The 17,811-nt window shown below is 41.6% G+C and overlaps 1 protein-coding gene across 2 annotated transcripts in view; it reads left to right on the top strand.

Annotated features, from left to right (window-relative positions):
• The window catches only part of arhgef9a (Cdc42 guanine nucleotide exchange factor (GEF) 9a), a 41,255-nt gene that overhangs the window by 20,530 nt on the left and 2,914 nt on the right, over positions 1-17,811 (top strand). For both annotated transcript variants that reach the window (XM_060912949.1, XM_060912950.1), the window contains 7 exons: positions 5,963-6,178; positions 6,822-7,001; positions 7,684-7,916; positions 10,889-11,018; positions 11,162-11,293; positions 13,405-13,648; positions 17,650-17,718. In XM_060912949.1, the coding sequence (XP_060768932.1) occupies positions 5,963-6,178; positions 6,822-7,001; positions 7,684-7,916; positions 10,889-11,018; positions 11,162-11,293; positions 13,405-13,648; positions 17,650-17,718 (1,204 nt within the window). The remainder of the gene's footprint in view (positions 1-5,962; positions 6,179-6,821; positions 7,002-7,683; positions 7,917-10,888; positions 11,019-11,161; positions 11,294-13,404; positions 13,649-17,649; positions 17,719-17,811) is intronic.

The raw sequence follows: 17,811 nt of genomic DNA, 5'->3' as shown, positions 1-17,811 counted from the left end.
GTTCAATCTAGAATTTAGACTGTCAGGTCTGTAACTGTACATTTGGTTTGTTTTAGCTCAGTGCCTTTTTTTTTTTATATTAGAACTGGGGGTCTGAGTTTATTCTCAAGAAATTCTAGAAAATAAAAGATTTAAACTTACTGAGAGCTTTAGATTCCATCATGTTATTTTCCCAAATATCAATATTCAGTATCACACATCAGCTAGTCCGAGTCTAACGGTTAATTTTTTTACTTCAGCGCTGTGTGTGTGTGTGTGTGTGTGTGTGTGTGTGTGTGTGTGTGTGTGTGTGTGATATATAGAGAGAGAATGTTTTGAAGGAAGGGTTTTTATTTTTTTGGACTAATGGTGCTTTTATGTAACTCAGCCTCAGCTGTGGACACACACACACACACACACACACACACACACCCCTGCCTAAGTGCATTTCCCCATTCCGTTTTACTTTCTGCCCACAAATTTCTATCTTTGTCTCACTTAATGGAGTTGGACAAAACACACACACACACACACACACACACACACACACAGTGAAATATGGTCGAGGCTGCGTTTACTTTTAATACACACTATCAGTTTATATGGAGCTTTAGATTAATGAAGGGAAGAACAAGACAAAATTACTGTAGGGGTGAAAATTACAGAGAGAGAACAAAGAGAGGGACAGAAAACAGAGAGAGAGAGAACATGGGACAGAAAAAGCAGAGCAAAAAAGAAAAGAGGGAGATGTGAAGCCACTGGTTAACCTTTACATTTCTTCCATGTTCTGAAATCTCCAGAAACACAATTTTATGCGACAGTACTCATGTTCCTGTGTCCTGTGTTTCCGTGCTGCTGACTTGAGAACCCCGAAACTGATTGGTTCTGCCTCCGTCACATCCAGAACTACATATTTTTGTCTCTCGTAATGCTAGAGCTCCACAGTTGATTATTCTCTATTCCTACTAGAAACCTGGCTTCTCAAATTCTGCAGCTCCACGGTCGACTTGCTCTGGCTCTGTCACTTCCAGAACTCTGATATACTTTTGTTTGTGTTAATCCTCGAATCCCAGATTTTTTTTTTGTGCTACTAATTTTAGAAATCCACAATCGATTTTGTCCTGGCTCTGTGAATTCCAGAACCCTAAATTTTGTTTCTCTTCCTTCTAGAACACCAGATTTGTTTCGGATGTACAACCCTGGTTCCAAAAAAGTTGGGACAAAGTACAAATTGTAAATAAAAATGGAATGCAATAATTTACAAATCTCAAAAACTGATATTGTATTCACAATGGAACATAGACAACATATCAAATGTCGAAAGTGAGACATTTTGAAATTTCATGCCAAATATTGGCTCATTTGAAATTTCATGACAGCAACACATCTCAAAAAAGTTGGGACAGGGGCAATAAGAGGCTGGAAAAGTTAAAGGTACAAAAAAGGAACAGCTGGAGGACCAAATTGCAACTCATTAGGTCAATTGGCAATAGGTCATTAACATGACTGGGTATAAAAAGAGCATCTTGGAGTGGCAGCGGCTCTCAGAAGTAAAGATGGGAAGAGGATCACCAATCCCCCTAATTCTGCGCCGACAAATAGTGGAGCAATATCAGAAAGGAGTTCGACAGTGTAAAATTGCAAAGAGTTTGAACATATCATCATCTACAGTGCATAATATCATCAAAAGATTCAGAGAATCTGGAAGAATCTCTGTGCGTAAGGGTCAAGGCCGGAAAACCATACTGGGTGCCCGTGATCTTCGGGCCCTTAGACGGCACTGCATCACATACAGGCATGCTTCTGTATTGGAAATCACAAAATGGGCTCAGGAATATTTCCAGAGAACATTATCTGTGAACACAATTCACCGTGCCATCCGCCGTTGCCAACTAAAACTCTAGTTCAAAGAAGAAGCCGTATCTAAACATGATCCAGAAGCGCAGACGTCTTCTCTGGGCCAAGGCTCATTTAAAATGGACTGTGGCAAAGTGGAAAACTGTTCTGTGGTCAGACGAATCAAAATTTGAAGTTCTTTATGGAAATCAGGGACGCCGTGTCATTCAGACTAAAGAGGAGAAGGACGACCCAAGTTGTTATCAGCGCTCAGTTCAGAAGCCTGCATCTCTGATGGTATGGGGTTGCATTAGTGCGTGTGGCATGGGCAGCTTACACATCTGGAAAGACACCATCAATGCTGAAAGGTATATCCAGGTTCTAGAGCAACATATGCTCCCATCCAGACGACGTCTCTTTCAGGGAAGACCTTGCATTTTCCAACATGACAATGCCAAACCACATACTGCATCAATTACAGCATCATGGCTGCGTAGAAGAAGGGTCCGGGTACTGAACTGGCCAGCCTGCAGTCCAGATCTTTCACCCATAGAAAACATTTGGCGCATCATAAAACGGAAGATACGACAAAAAAGACCTAAGACAGTTGAGCAACTAGAATCCTACATTAGACAAGAATGGGTTAACATTCCTCTCCCTAAACTTGAGCAACTTGTCTCCTCAGTCCCCAGACGTTTACAGACTGTTGTAAAGAGAAAAGGGGATGTCTCACAGTGGGAAACATGGCCTTGTCCCAACTTTTTTGAGATGTGTTGTTGTCATGAAATTTAAAATCACCTAATTTTTCTCTTTAAATGATACATTTTCTCAGTTTAAACATTTGATATGTCATCTATGTTCTATTCTGAATAAAATATGGAATTTTGAAACTTCCACATCATTGCATTCCGTTTTTATTTACAATTTGTACTTTGTCCCAACTTTTTTGGAATCGGGGTTGTACTCATTGCAGCACCTCAGCCACTAATCTAGAAATCCACAATCGATTTGTCCTGGCTCTGTCACTTCCAGAACTGAATATTTTTGTTTCTCTTAATTCTAGAACACTAGACCTTTGTCGACGATATTTATTCTGGAACTGCTAATTCTAGAACACCACAGCGGATTTGTTCTCCCTTGTGTCACTTCCAGAACTCCAGATTGTTGTCGTTTCTCAATATTTTTTAAAAATTGTTTTCACTCTTTAATGTTAATGTTTGTTAACGGTCGGTCAGTTCTACAGCCCTCGACATTGGATTACTGTTAACTTCAAGCATTCTGTGAACTTTAAAGATTAAATAGCATTTTTTTTTACTCTGGAATTAATTCTAGAAATCTGGACTTGAGATTGTGTTCATTGTAAAGCTGCAGCTGATACCGGATTTGTTCTGTCTCTCTTATTACTGAACTGCACACTGATTGTTTCTCATCTCATCTCATTATCTCCAGCCGCTCCATCCTTCTACAGGGTCGCAGGCAAGCTGGAGCCTATCCCAGCTGACTACGGGCGAAAGGCGGGGTACACCCTGGACAAGTCGCCAGGTCATCACAGGGCTGACACATAGACACAGACAACCATTCACACTCACATTCACACCTACGGTCAATTTAGAGTCACCAGTTAACCTAACCTGCATGTCTTTGGACTGTGGGGGAAACCGGAGCACCCGGAGGAAACCCACGCGGTCACGGGGAGAACATGCAAACTCCACACAGAAAGGCCCTCGCCGGCCACGGGGCTCGAACCCAGGACCTTCTTGCTGTGAGGCGACAGCGCTAACCACTACACCACCGTGCCGCCCCTGATTGTTTCTGTTATTTCTAAAATTTATTTTTGATTTTGAGTTTTTTCTCGATCAGGGTCACTCGAGACTTTCATATTGTTTGACATATGACAGATCAAGAACTTTCTGGATTGTATTATTTCTAGCTCCCAAAAATCCTGTAAATTTTAGATTATTTTTGCTCAGTTGAAAGATGATAAAGATTAGTGTCACTGTTGCCGTGTGAAATGTTTTAACGATGTTTCTCGTTCTTGTCTGTGTGTGAGCGATGTGACGTCAGCAGCGTGTGTGTGCGTGCATGTGTGCGTGTGTCTCATCTCATGAGGTGAGTCATCCTGCTCTGAATGAGCTGTCAGTATGCATTAGGTGATGAAGAGTGAAAAAAAAGCGGGGATTTCTCGCTCCTGGAGATGGAGGAATGAAATAGTGAGAGTAAAAAAAAAACAAAAAGAGGAAGGAAGAAGAGCCAAAGGGGGTGGAAAGAGAGAGAGAGAGAGAGAGAGAGAGAAAGAGAGAGAGAGGGAGGAGTGGGATTAAGGGATGAGGGAGAGGGAAGATGTAGGGAAAGAAAGGTGTGAAGGAAAGAAGTGAGACAGATTCTGAAGGATGGTGGAAAGGAGAGGTGTGAGGGAGGAAAGACAAAGAAACAACACAGGGATGATGGGAAGGAAGAGGTGAATGAGAGAGAAAGTGTGGGGAAAGAAGGAGAGAGAGAGTGAGAGAGAGATGATGGGAAAGGATGAGGAGGGAATGCATTTTCTCATGCTGCACTTTTGCATCATCAGCATGCAGAAGGTTTCACAGAGCTTTTAGACAGATCTATAATACACACACACACACACACACACACACACACACACACACACACACACACAGTGTGTTTGCTACTCTAATTCTAACACACCCCGCCGCCCACAGATGTGATATTACAATACGAGCGTGTGATCAGATTAGCAAAGTTCTTGCAGAGAGAGAGAGAGAGAGAGAGAGAGACAGTGTGTGTGTGTGTGTGTGTGTGTGTGTGTGTGTGTGTGTGTGTGTTTTGTTGGTCAGCTCTTCCAGTTTCCCTGTTTTTTTTAACTATATCATAGCTGATTTTGTTTTCACCCCCACCTACACACACACACACACACACACACACACACACACACAAGATTTATGTGGCTATTTTTCCATCTTATAGAGGCGGCAGAAAGAAATGGTGCTGATTTGTGCAGAATACAGTATTACACTATTGGCATTTAAGTGTGTGTGTGTGTGTGTGTGTGTGTGTGTGTGTGTGTGCGCACATTTTATTTATTGGTGTTTTTGGGTGGAAAGAGTCAAAGAGAAACACTCTGCTGGGATTCGTTCTTATTACTGTCCTTTATTTTCTTCTTTTGCCTAACACACACACACACACACACACACACACACACACACACACACACACACACACACACACACACCCCTCTGTTCTTGTGGGGACCTGTTAACACACCTATATTAAATTTAATACAGAGTAAATTTATTGTTAATCTTCTAGTTTGTGGTATTTAAAGTAGTTTCTGTTCGTAAAACTGACTTTAAATTATATTTAAATTTAAAATATAAAGCAGTCTACGTCAGTTCCTGAGTTCAAAAAACTACTTCGTAGTCATTATAATTCAAGATTGTACTCATACCGGGCACCATGATCTATATTTATTTAACTTGGATATTTTTGTTACTTAGTCAATTGATAATTATTTTTTATATTTATTGTTTTTCTTGTTTTTAATCATCTAAATATGTTGTGTAATGTTTTGTATTTTGTTAAGGGGTTGATTGGGGCTTTGCCCTGTATTCTTCTCCTGCCACTTTTGTTATTTATGTATTTATTGTGGCAAACCTTAATAAAAGAAAAAAGAAAAAAAGATAAAAGTAAATATCACGACAACAGTTTAACAGATATACATGGGCAATTACACAAACAGTAATAGTCTAACGAATCTAAGATTTGTTTTGTGACTGCATGTCAGTTTGTCTCAACAATCTTTAAAATAATGCACATATTATTATAATAGTAATATGAACAAAATAAGAATGAAGAATAGAATTGCAATAGTAACAATGAATGTTTACAATTTACTGATTTGTTTTAGTTTTTCTGTGACTATGTTCGCCTTGTTTGACATGTGGCTCGACACACTGTATAACTCTTTTCTGTCAAACACAGTGGATATAAAGTTAAGTGGACTCTCTGGGTCCTCATGTTACTGTTACAATACTCGGTCCCCATAAGCACAATACCTGAATGTGTGTGTGTGTGTGTGTGTGTGTCTATACCTGTGTATCTTTATTTTTTGGATGCGCTAATGGCGGTGTGTGTGTGTATGTTAAAGCTGTGGGCGAATCAGGAGGAGACGGTGTTGGTGGATCCAGCAGAGGGTGGTAGTGAGGTTCAGAATGGCCACGCTGAGGCGAGTCCGAACCCGAGCAGCGACTGTGTGTGTTTGAGCCAAACAGCGCAGAACCGAGACCAGATGAGGGCGAATGTCATCAACGAGATCATGAGCACCGAGAGGCACTACATCAAACACCTAAAGGACATCTGTGAGGTAAAACGCACACACCTGCGCGCACACACACACACATTGTTTATAATATTTTATTTAAAGAAACTTTGATGCTAAGACGTTTGTTTTGTGATGGTTTCGCCACGCAGGACGGTAAATCACGATAAACCAGTGTCTATTAGCTTCCATTCTGTGTTAGCTACATTAGCTTCGTAGATTCAGTGAAGCAAAATCTGAAGAAGCATTTTGGGTAAAGAGGACGTTTTGGATATTTTTTCCCCCTGAAATCTCTTTAGTCGCAAGCTAAACATGAAAACAACACACACACACACACACACGATCATTAGTGTTGCCTCAGCTCTGTGGCTTCACCCATGGGAATTCAGAGAAAAAAGACTTGCAAAAATGGAACCACACACACGCACACACATGGCAGCCTCCACAGTCTCTAATGACTCTTAGAGGTTATGCAACCAGAAGAGCTACAACGAGGCGAATATTCACTCAGCGATAACACACACACACACACACACACACACACACACACACACACACACACACACACCATTATATTGGCTGTACTCCATCACTACAAATACGCATTTCGCACAAAAATAAAGCAGTACTACATATAAAAATCTTGTTTGGGTTTCTTCAGAACAAAACTGTGTGTGTGTGTGTTCAGGGTTATCTGAAGCAGTGCAAAAAGAGGAGAGACATGTTTAACGACGACCAGCTGAAGGTGATATTCGGGAACATCGAGGACATTTACAGGTTCCAGCTCGGGTTTGTCAGAGATCTGGAGAAACAGTTCAATACTGAAGAACCACACCTGAGTGAGATCGGACCCTGCTTCCTCGAGCATGTTTGTACACACACACACACACACACACACACACTGCGTTATTTTATGGAATAATTAATATTGATAGCAATGTAAATGTAATTAAAACTAGTTCCCTGAATTTCTGTTTTTTCCTCTGAAGGTATAATTCACTGTAATTTCAAACCACATTTTAAAAAAAAAAATTGAAGACACTAATTTATCAATTTCACTAAAATACTATGCAACAGCATGCATTATTAAAAAAAACAATAATTCAGATGCAATGATTAGGAAAATGAGCAGCATGATTGAGCGGGAATCAGCTATAAACGTGTAGCGTTGAGAAAAGTCAGGACTCAAATGATCAAAAACGTCTGCAGGTGCTGGTCAGGGGTTGTTAGTTTACCGTGTAGCTGTTAAGAAGTTACCTGTTAGCATGACATAACTGGTCACTAACTTCCTCGCAAAAACAGTTTCGTCATGTTTCGTACCAAAAAAACTGCCGCCTTTAATTTAGGATTCATTTGAAGGTAAGCCGATAAACCAACTAACCTTTGAAGGGCGTGGCTACTCACTGATCCAGAATGAAATGGAGCAAAATGTTTTCACAACATTAGCCATGGTATTTTCCAGGTGCACGCGTCCCAGAAAATTGTTTCCCGATTTTCCCAGAGAGTTGTAAAAACACTTTGTGCATTTGTTTGTGTCTGTCTCTCAACAGCAAGATGGTTTCTGGATCTATTCTGAGTACTGCAACAACCACGTAGATGCATGTATGGAGCTCACACGTCTCATGAGAGATGGTCGATACCAGAACTTCTTCGAAGCATGCCGATTGGTCCAGCAGATGATAGACATTGCCATCGATGGCTTTTTGTTAACTCCGGTCCAGAAGATTTGCAAATATCCACTACAGCTAGCAGAACTGCTGAAATACACTGTACAAGAGCACAGGTAACACACTGTGACCACACACACACGCTTACACGCAAAACTGACACACAAATCAAGTGACATATTTCACAGACTTCCTTTATGGCAATATCTCAGAAGCTTTAAATGATTGCCCCCTGCCTCCCACCCACAGACCAGTCATCCCCAGCAATCCACAAACCCCTCCCCCCATTGCACCAATGTGTATACTTTTTCGGGCAGTGCAAACACTGCAGACGTTTTAGGACTGAGAGCTGCTACTTGCCTGGTGTAAGACTAGTCCTATGTTGTGGTTTTCCACCTCTCAGTCATTGGCAAAAGTAGGACTTCCTGTTCTTGGGGTACATCCATGAACACATTACCTCCTCCGCTGATGGAAGTCTTGCAGAGTTGCATCCAGCCCATCTGTACTTCACTTCTTTGAGCACCTCAAATACAGAACCTTTGCAGGTGAAATGAAATATAAGCTGTCGGTCCTCAAATTCCTGTTACAAAACCCGGTCCTCACAAGTACAACAATACCTGAACGTGTGTGTGTGTTGGCCATGCACGTTTCACTTCTACGAGTAAAGGCCAATTTATGCTGACAACCCAGTCCTCGCAGACGGCGTCGCAGATAGTGTCTGCGTAGCCCCCCCACCTTCGCAGACGCTCTGCGCCCACCTCCCAAAAATTTTGACCACTGCAGAAGCCTCGCAGACTGCGTCGCAGACAAGAGGGCTCTGATTGGTCCACTCTACATCCGCTGTACACGCACTTCCGCTTCCCTACTTTCCCGGTTTGTTTGTTTTGTTTTCACGACCGGCATTTTTAAAAACACAAGCGAAGATGGAGCAGCATGAAGAGCGGTTGATTGAGGAAGTACGTACATCTATACGACTCCAGTTCTAGTCATTATAAAAAAAAAAAAAGTTCTAGTCATTATAAGTAACCGGAGGATAAACACTCCACTAACCACACCCACCAACTACTCCTAGCGACTTCGCGCCCCCTTGCGTTGTGCCGGTGAATAACATCGTGCACGCCTATTACTCCCCGCTCAACGATAAATTACAACTGTCTGCGAAAAGCTATCTGCGAAAGCCTTGTCGCAAGAGCATGCAGAGGCCTTAACTCTCTTGTGCTGGTGCCTCCCTTTGCTCCATCAGGTGCTAACATCAGCAGTGGCGGCTTCCCCTGATGGTTCATTTCTCTGTCCTGTGTCCTGAATGCACCTTGCAGAGTGATCGCTCACTCAAGGCAAAGGTTATTGGACAAGCTCCAGTTGGCAGCTTGCCCTCTTTTCTATGATCTACTGATCATTTGTTTCCATCTGCTGGCTTCCTATCCCTTACATCTAGGCCTGTTACCAGTGTCAAAGTCCTTCCCTCACCACTCATGGCGTGTTTGGCGGTGCCAATCTCTGTTTCCGTAGCCCTTGGCCTCTCGCCTATATTACATAGCTAGGGTTACAGTGGGGGGCGGGTCCTCTGGTAACCGCAAGAGTTTGACTCCCCACTCGCATCTGTATTGCAGCGTGCCTTTCCAGATGGCAGTAGGCACCATTTTTATAATGGTCTTTGGTATGACCCGACCGTGAGTAGAACTTGCGATCTCCCAATCAAGAGGCGGACACGCTAACCACTAGGCCACTCGCCAGTTACCAGTGAGAGTAAGTTAATCTTCATCATCCTCAGATGAAGATGAGACTCATTCGGGTTAAACATGCTCCCAGAAAAGATGGAATGTCTTCCATGTGATTCATAGTTCCTGAATTTTGGCTAGCTGTTTTACCAGGACTTACAGTTAAGGTAAATATCTCTACTGATGGCATGGAGGTGTTTTTATTTGCTCAAAGACTCGCTGTTGTCCAGATCTATGCTCTTGTCCTGTACATGCCAGCAATCCTGCCTTCACTGTACAGATGGTTGACTAGGTATGCTAACGGTGCTCTGCAGTGCAAGGTCTGTGAGAAAAGATCCCATGGGGTTCCACGGTGCAGTCTGGCTCTGATTTGAGGGCAGGTGGGACCTTGTTGGCGTTTTCTTGCCAGCTCAGGAAATGGGTCTTGGCGGTGTCGTGATTTTAGATCCTTCCTTCCTACCTTCACCAGTTCAGTACAGTTTGGTCTTGTGGCATCCCTGCTGTCCACTTCACCTGTCACTCGGAGTGTCCCCCTTTGCAGTGGTCTCATCTGACCAGCCATCGAACAAACCACTAGTTCTGTCCAGGATTCAAATGTTTCCTGGGTCCTTGGGAAGATGGACTGTCTAAATTTGTGTCAGCAAAATGCCACTAAACAGCAAAGGTCTCTGTTTTATCATCAGAAGCTTCTTAGAGTTGCACAACCATCCCATCATCTGTGGCACTATTGGGCTTGGTACACTCTAACAAAAAAAAAAAAAAAAAAAAAAAAGAGTACTAATCTGGACCTTTCCTTGTCACTGGGGTGGTACTCTTGTATACTTCACCTGTAAATGTGGTTAGATTGTGTCTTGTACATGATTGTTCTCAGCCGGCCCTTCCTTATACTCTGAGGTCCTGGTTATTTTTCTGCTTTGCCTTTCTTCTCACTGAGATCCCACGTCCCATATTTGACACTAACGTAGCATCTAGTGAGCAGAACATAAGGCAGATACTCACTGCTCTTTTTTTACACCACAAACACAGGAACACAAAGTTATGCGAGACTCAAAATTGCTACAGAGCTGCCAGAACTCAGTGAAAATAGAAAACTATTAGGAAAAAAAAACCCAGTCCCCTGGATATTTAGTTGAACAGCAGCCACTGTCAAAAGCCACTTGTCTCAAAAGTGTTAAAAGGCTCCTGGGAAGACGTTCAAATGAGTGGTTACAGTGTGAACACATGCACACCCACACACTGTGTCTTTCTAAAACATAAAATCATCAGAAATAATGTTGATATCTGCTGTTTTTCTGCTCCACCCTCTCGTCCTGTCTGTCCGCCTCCTCCACCCCCTTACCCACCTTCCTCGCTGTCTCTGCCTCTCGCAGTGATTACCGGTACGTTGCTGCAGCGTTGGCTGTTATGAGAAATGTAACTCAGCAGATTAACGAAAGGAAACGAAGACTGGAGAACATCGACAAAATCGCTCAGTGGCAGGCCTCCGTACTGGACTGGGAGGTGCGATGGGTCATCTTCTGTTTCTGTAGAGACATGACGATAAATACATACGGCAATATGTATATTTGTGAATTGATGGTAATTTTGGAATGTACTTGTGTGTGTGTGTGTGTGTGTGTGTGTGTGTGGGTGGGTGGGTTCAGGGTGAAGATGTCCTGGATAGGAGCTCTGAGCTGGTGTACACCGGAGAGCTGTCCTGGATCTATCAGCCTTATGGGAGGAGCCAAACACGTGTCTTCTTCCTGTTTGACCATCAGATGGTCATCTGCAAGAAGGTGAGAAAAAAAAGAAAGCGAGAGAAACATTAAATGCAGGACATTTAAGAAGAAGAACCAGAAAAAAGGTAGCAATATTATAGCAAAGCAAATGGCTGAAAGAAAGGATTTAAAACAGAAATGAAGAAAGAAAGAAAGAAAGAAAGAAAGAAAGAAAGAAAGAAAGAAAGAAACCAAAAAGGAAAGGGGGAAATTCTAAAAACTATCGAAAGACCTCGACAAAGAGAAAGTACAACCCCGATTCCAAAAAAGTTGGGACAAAGTACAAGTTGTAAATAAAAACGGAATGCAATAATTTACAAATCTCAAAAACTGATATTGTATTCACAATAGAACATAGACAACATATCAAATGTCGAAAGTGAGACATTTTGAAATTTCATGCCAAATATTGGCTCATTTGAAATTTCATGACAGCAACACATCTCAAAAAAGTTGGGACAGGGGCAATAAGAGGCTGGAAAAGTTAAAGGTACAAAAAAGGAACAGCTGGAGGACCAAATTGCAACTCATTAGGTCAATTGGCAATAGGTCATTAACATGACTGGGTATAAAAAGAGCATCTTGGAGTGGCAGCGGCTCTCAGAAGTAAAGATGGGAAGAGGATCACCAATCCCCCTAATTCTGCGCCGACAAATAGTGGAGCAATATCAGAAAGGAATTCGACAGTGTAAAATTGCAGAGTTTGAACATATCATCATCTACAGTGCATAATATCATCAAAAGATTCAGAGAATCTGGAAGAATCTCTGTGCGTAAGGGTCAAGGCCGGAAAACCATACTGGGTGCCCGTGATCTTCGGGCCCTTAGACGGCACTGCATCACATACAGGCATGCTTCTGTATTGGAAATCACAAAATGGGCTCAGGAATATTTCCAGAGAACATTATCTGTGAACACAATTCACCGTGCCATCCGCCGTTGCCAGCTAAAACTCTATAGTTCAAAGAAGAAGCCATATCTAAACATGATCCAGAAGCGCAGACGTCTTCTCTGGGCCAAGGCTCATTTAAAATGGACTGTGGCAAAGTGGAAAACTGTTCTGTGGTCAGACGAATCAAAATTTGAAGTTCTTTATGGAAATCAGGGACGCCGTGTCATTCGGACTAAAGAGGAGAAGGACAACCCGAGTTGTTATCGGCGCTCAGTTCAGAAGCCTGCATCTCTGATGGTATGGGGTTGCATTAGTGCGTGTGGCATGGGCAGCTTACACATCTGGAAAGACACCATCAATGCTGAAAGGTATATCCAGGTTCTAGAGCAACATATGCTCCCATCCAGACGACGTCTCTTTCAGGGAAGACCTTGCATTTTCCAACATGACAATGCCAAACCACATACTGCATCAATTACAGCATCATGGCTGCGTAGAAGAAGGGTCCGGGTACTGAACTGGCCAGCCTGCAGTCCAGATCTTTCACTCATAGAAAACATTTGGCGCATCATAAAACAGAAGATACGACAAAAAAGACCTAAGACAGATGAGCAACTAGAATCCTACATTAGCCAAGAATGGGTTAACATTCCTATCCCTAAACTTGAGCAACTTGTCTCCTCAGTCCCCAGACGTTTACAGACTGTTGTAAAGAGAAAAGGGGATGTCTCACAGTGGGAAACATGGCCTTGTCCCAACTTTTTTGAGATGTGTTGTTGTCATGAAATTTAAAATCACCTAATTTTTCTCTTTAAATGATACATTTTCTCAGTTTAAACATTTGATATGTCATCTATGTTCTATTCTGAATAAAATATAGAATTTTGAAACTTCCACATCATTGCATTCTGTTTTTATTTACAATTTGTACTTTGTCCCAACTTTTTTGGAATCGGGGTTGTAATAAAGAGAGGAAAAAGTACAGAAACCAAAAAAAGAAAGCAAAAGGGGGAAAAACAAACTGAGGGAAAGACTGGGAGGAAGAACGAAAATGATTCACAAAGGAATAAAGAAAACGAAAGAATAAATGAGAACTGAACAATGATGAGGAGGAAAGATAGTGAGAAAGAATATCCAGAATTCTCTCAATGTGAGCTTCTGATTTTCAGTGTGTATTAAAATGTATTAACTTTCCACTACTTTTACACATTAAATTCCCTCTTTTATCCAAAAACAGGACCTGATCCGACGTGATATCCTTTACTATAAAGGACGAATCGATATGGACCGCTATGAGGTCATGGACGCTATCGACGGCCGAGACGACGATTTTAACGTCAGTGTGAAAAACGCCTTCAAACTGAGCAACAAAGACTCGGACGAAATCCACATTTTCCTCGCCAAGAAGCTGGAGGAGAAAATCCGCTGGCTCCGAGCGTTTCAGGAAGAACGCAAGATGGTGCAGGAAGACGAGAAAATCGGTGAGTCTGAGGCTTGAGAATAAAACTCTGAGTGAAGCTGAAGGAAACGTTGGACATCAAAGAAAAACGTTTGGATAAAGATGCATGGTACCGTATCAGAACCTAACATAAGGAAGTGAAATAAAATCTAATCATTAATTTTCTTTTGTTTCAGACATGTAAAAGTTTTTTCCTTTACCTGACATGTTTCGACGGTGTAACTTCCGTCTTCATCAGAGGGTCACCCGGATGTTGGTGTGTGACGTGCCTTTATAATCAGCTGATGTTACGGAGGTGTGGCCTCCCTGTCAATATTGACAGGTAGGTCCCGCCTCCCGCTGTCCGTGTTGCCCCCTCAGGACGGCGCTCCAGGTGTGGGAGAGCATGTACGCCCCCTCATCCCTGTTTATTGTTCTTGGGCTACGCTTTCTGATTTCTATTGACTCCTTGATCCAACGGTGGTATCTGTTGTTCTCTTGCTGTATGATCTGAGCATTGTCCCAGTCCATTATATGATTTTCCCTTCTGCAGTGGTCCGTTATTGCTGATTTGAGGTTCTCTTGCGTGGCTTTATCTTTTATTGCTCTTGTTTGTCTCCGTTCTGTTTCTTTTTCACATTCCTTTTTTCGTGTACTAAAGCTTCTTCCTGTCTCCCCAGTGTAGGTTTTATTGCATGACTGGCGTGGTATTTCATATATGACGTTGCATTTATTGTGTTGGTCGATTTTGTCCTTAGGGTGAACTAGTAGCTGTCGTAGTTTGGCGTGTGGTTTCACGGGTGTTTGTATGTTGTGTTTTTTCATGGCTCTTTGGATTCGTTCTGTAACTCCTCTGGCATACGGTAGAGTCACTACTGCTTTACTTTCCTGTTTTTGGGTTGTCTGTTTTCTTCCTTTTTTCGTCTGTGTCTTTTCTTTTGTTTTCACTTGTTGTGCGCCTTTGTGTATGGCCCATGGTGGATATTGACACGTGATCAGAGCTTGCCGTATGTGTTGTTCTTCTGTTGCATGTTCTGTAGGATCGGTTATGATTGATGCACGTTCGTAGAGAGTTCTGACAGCTGACAGTTTGTGTGCGATGGGGTGTTCGGACGTCCAGAGCAGATATTGATCAGTGTGTGTCGGTTTTCTGTAGATTGTTATTTTGATGTCTCCGTCGTCTGTGTGGTGAATTTTTATGTCCAAAAACATGTCAGGTAAAGGAAAAAACTTTTACATGTCTGAAACAAAAGAAAATTAATGATTTGATTTAATAAGAAGACATAATGAACGTAACATATCTATGAAATAAAATCTGTTTTAAGTTTAGAATGTAATATCATTCAAAAACCTGGAACTAAATAAAAAACTGCTGAAAATAAAATTCATTAGAAATGTCTGTCTTTTAATATTTTAAATCGAACCTCAGGAAGAAAAATCTAAGGAGTGTAAATAGCTTTGTACTGTATATTTTATATATATATTTATCGTGAAAATTATATTATTTATTACATAATTTTTATAATAACACACACACACATACAACCCCAATTCCAAAAAAGTTGGGACAAAGTACAAATTGTAAATAAAAACGGAATGCAATGATGTGGAAGTTTCAAAATTCCATATTTTATTCAGAATAGAACATAGATGACATATCAAATGTTTAAACTGAGAAAATGTATCATTTAAAGAGAAAAAATAGGTGATTTTAAATTTCATGACAACAACACATCTCAAAAAAGTTGGGACAAGGCCATGTTTCCCACTGTGAGACATCCCCTTTTCTCTTTACAACAGTCTGTAAACGTCTGGGGACTGAGGAGACAAGTTGCTCAAGTTTAGGGAGAGGAATGTTAACCCATTCTTGTCTAATGTAGGATTCTAGTTGCTCAACTGTCTTAGGTCTTTTTTGTCGTATCTTCTGTTTCATGATGTGCCAAATGTTTTCTATGGGTGAAAGATCTGGACTGCAGGCTGGCCAGTTCAGTACCCGGACCCTTCTTCTACGCAGCCATGATGCTGTAATTGATGCAGTATGTGGTTTGGCATTGTCATGTTGGAAAATGCAAGGTCTTCCCTGAAAGAGACGTCGTCTGGATGGGAGCATATGTTGCTCTAGAACCTGGATATACCTTTTAGCATTGATGGTGTCTTTCCAGATGTGTAAGCTGCCCATGCCACATGCACTAATGCAACCCCATACCATCAGAGATGCAGGCTTCTGAACTGAGCGCTGATAACAACTCGGGTCGTCCTTCTCCTCTTTAGTCCGAATGACACGGCGTCCCTGATTTCCATAAAGAACTTCAAATTTTGATTCGTCTGACCACAGAACAGTTTTCCACTTTGCCACAGTCCATTTTAAATGAGCCTTGGCCCAGAGAAGACGTCTGTGCTTCTGGATCATGTTTAGATACGGCTTCTTCTTTGAACGATAGAGTTTTAGCTGGCAACGGCGGATGGCACGGTGAATTGTGTTCACAGATAATGTTCTCTGGAAATATTCCTGAGCCCATTTTGTGATTTCCAATACAGAAGCATGCCTGTATGTGATGCAGTGCTGTCTAAGGGCCCGAAGATCACGGGCACCCAGTATGGTTTTCCGGCCTTGACCCTTACGCACAGAGATTCTTCCAGATTCTCTAAATCTGTTGATGATGATATGCACTGTAGATGATGATATGTTCAAACTCTTTGCAATTTTACACTGTCGAACTCCTTTCTGATATTGCTCCACTATTTGTCGGCGCAGAATTAGGGGGATTGGTGATCCTCTTCCCATCTTTACTTCTGAGAGCCGCTGCCACTCCAAGATGCTCTTTTTATACCCAGTCATGTTAATGACCTATTGCCAATTGACCTAATGAGTTGCAGTTTGGTCCTCCAGCTGTTCCTTTTTTGTACCTTTAACTTTTCCAGTCTCTTATTGCCCCTGTCCCAACTTTTTTGAGATGTGTTGCTGTCATGAAATTTCAAATGAGCCAATATTTGGCATGAAATTTCAAAATGTCTCACTTTCGACATTTGATATGTTGTCTGTGTTCTATTGTGAATACAATATCAGTTTTTGAGATTTGTAAATTATTGCATTCTGTTTTTATTTACAATTTGTACTTTGTCCCAACTTTTTTTGGAATCGGGGTTGTATATCCCCCCCGGCCACTTTAATAGGAACCTGTTGTTGGTTCTAAGATCCCTGTTCTTGGCTGCAGGAGTGGAACCCAATGTGTTCTTCTGTTTGCTGTTGCATGCTGAGATGCTTTTCTGCTCACCACGGTTGTAAAGAGTGATTATATGAGTTACTATATCCTTCCTGGCAAAAAAAGAAAAGCTTGAACCAATCTGTCCATTTCCCTCTGACCCTCTCTGATCAACCAGGCGTTTGTTTCCACCCACAGAACTGTCGCTCACTCACTCAGTGTTTTTTGTTTTCCGCCCCATTCTGTGTAAACTCTACAGACTGTTGTGTGTGAAAACCCCAGCAGGAGATCAGCAGCTTCTGAAATACTCAAACCTCACACTCATCTGGCTCAAACCAACACCCATACTGCCACAGTGAAAGAAAGAAAGAAAGTCACACTTCACTGTGAGATCACAATGTTTCCCGTTCTGATGTTTGAACATTGTGAACGTTAACTGAAGCTCTGGATTTGTATCTGTGGGATTTGATGCATCGTGCTGCTGTGGAGGGATCGGCTGATTACAGAACTGCAGAGAACAGCAGGAGGATGTATGGGGGTTCCTAATAAAGTGGCCTGTGGGTGTACATATGACTTGTACATTTTAAGTTGTAAATAATAACTTAGTACCTTGAAATATAATCAGCTGGTCCTAGTAATATAGGATATAACTTATACCTGTAGTAATTATATATAATTTATAAAAAAAAAATTTTAACTTTACACTTCAGAACAAGTTTTATGTCTCTTCTTCTTCTTCTTCTGCTTATTATTATTATTATTATTGAGCCGACAGACATGTCTTTTCGGTGATACAGCTGGACTTCCTGTTAATGTTGAATTTAATCGTTTGACTCTTCAGGGTTTGAGATTTCAGAGTATCAGAAGCGACAGGCGGCTCTCACGGTGAGGAGAGTAACCAAACAGAAAGGTACGACAATGCAAAACCTTTAACATTTATAACTCCGTTACTGCCTTCTTTTTTAGCTTTGTTTTAATTAATTCCCTGCAGAATCACAACGTT

Source organism: Neoarius graeffei, chromosome 28, assembly GCF_027579695.1.
Source record: "Neoarius graeffei isolate fNeoGra1 chromosome 28, fNeoGra1.pri, whole genome shotgun sequence".
NCBI lineage: Eukaryota > Metazoa > Chordata > Actinopteri > Siluriformes > Ariidae > Neoarius > Neoarius graeffei.
Note: the sequence above shows the minus strand (reverse complement) of the source record. Positions and strands in the feature narration are given on the sequence as shown.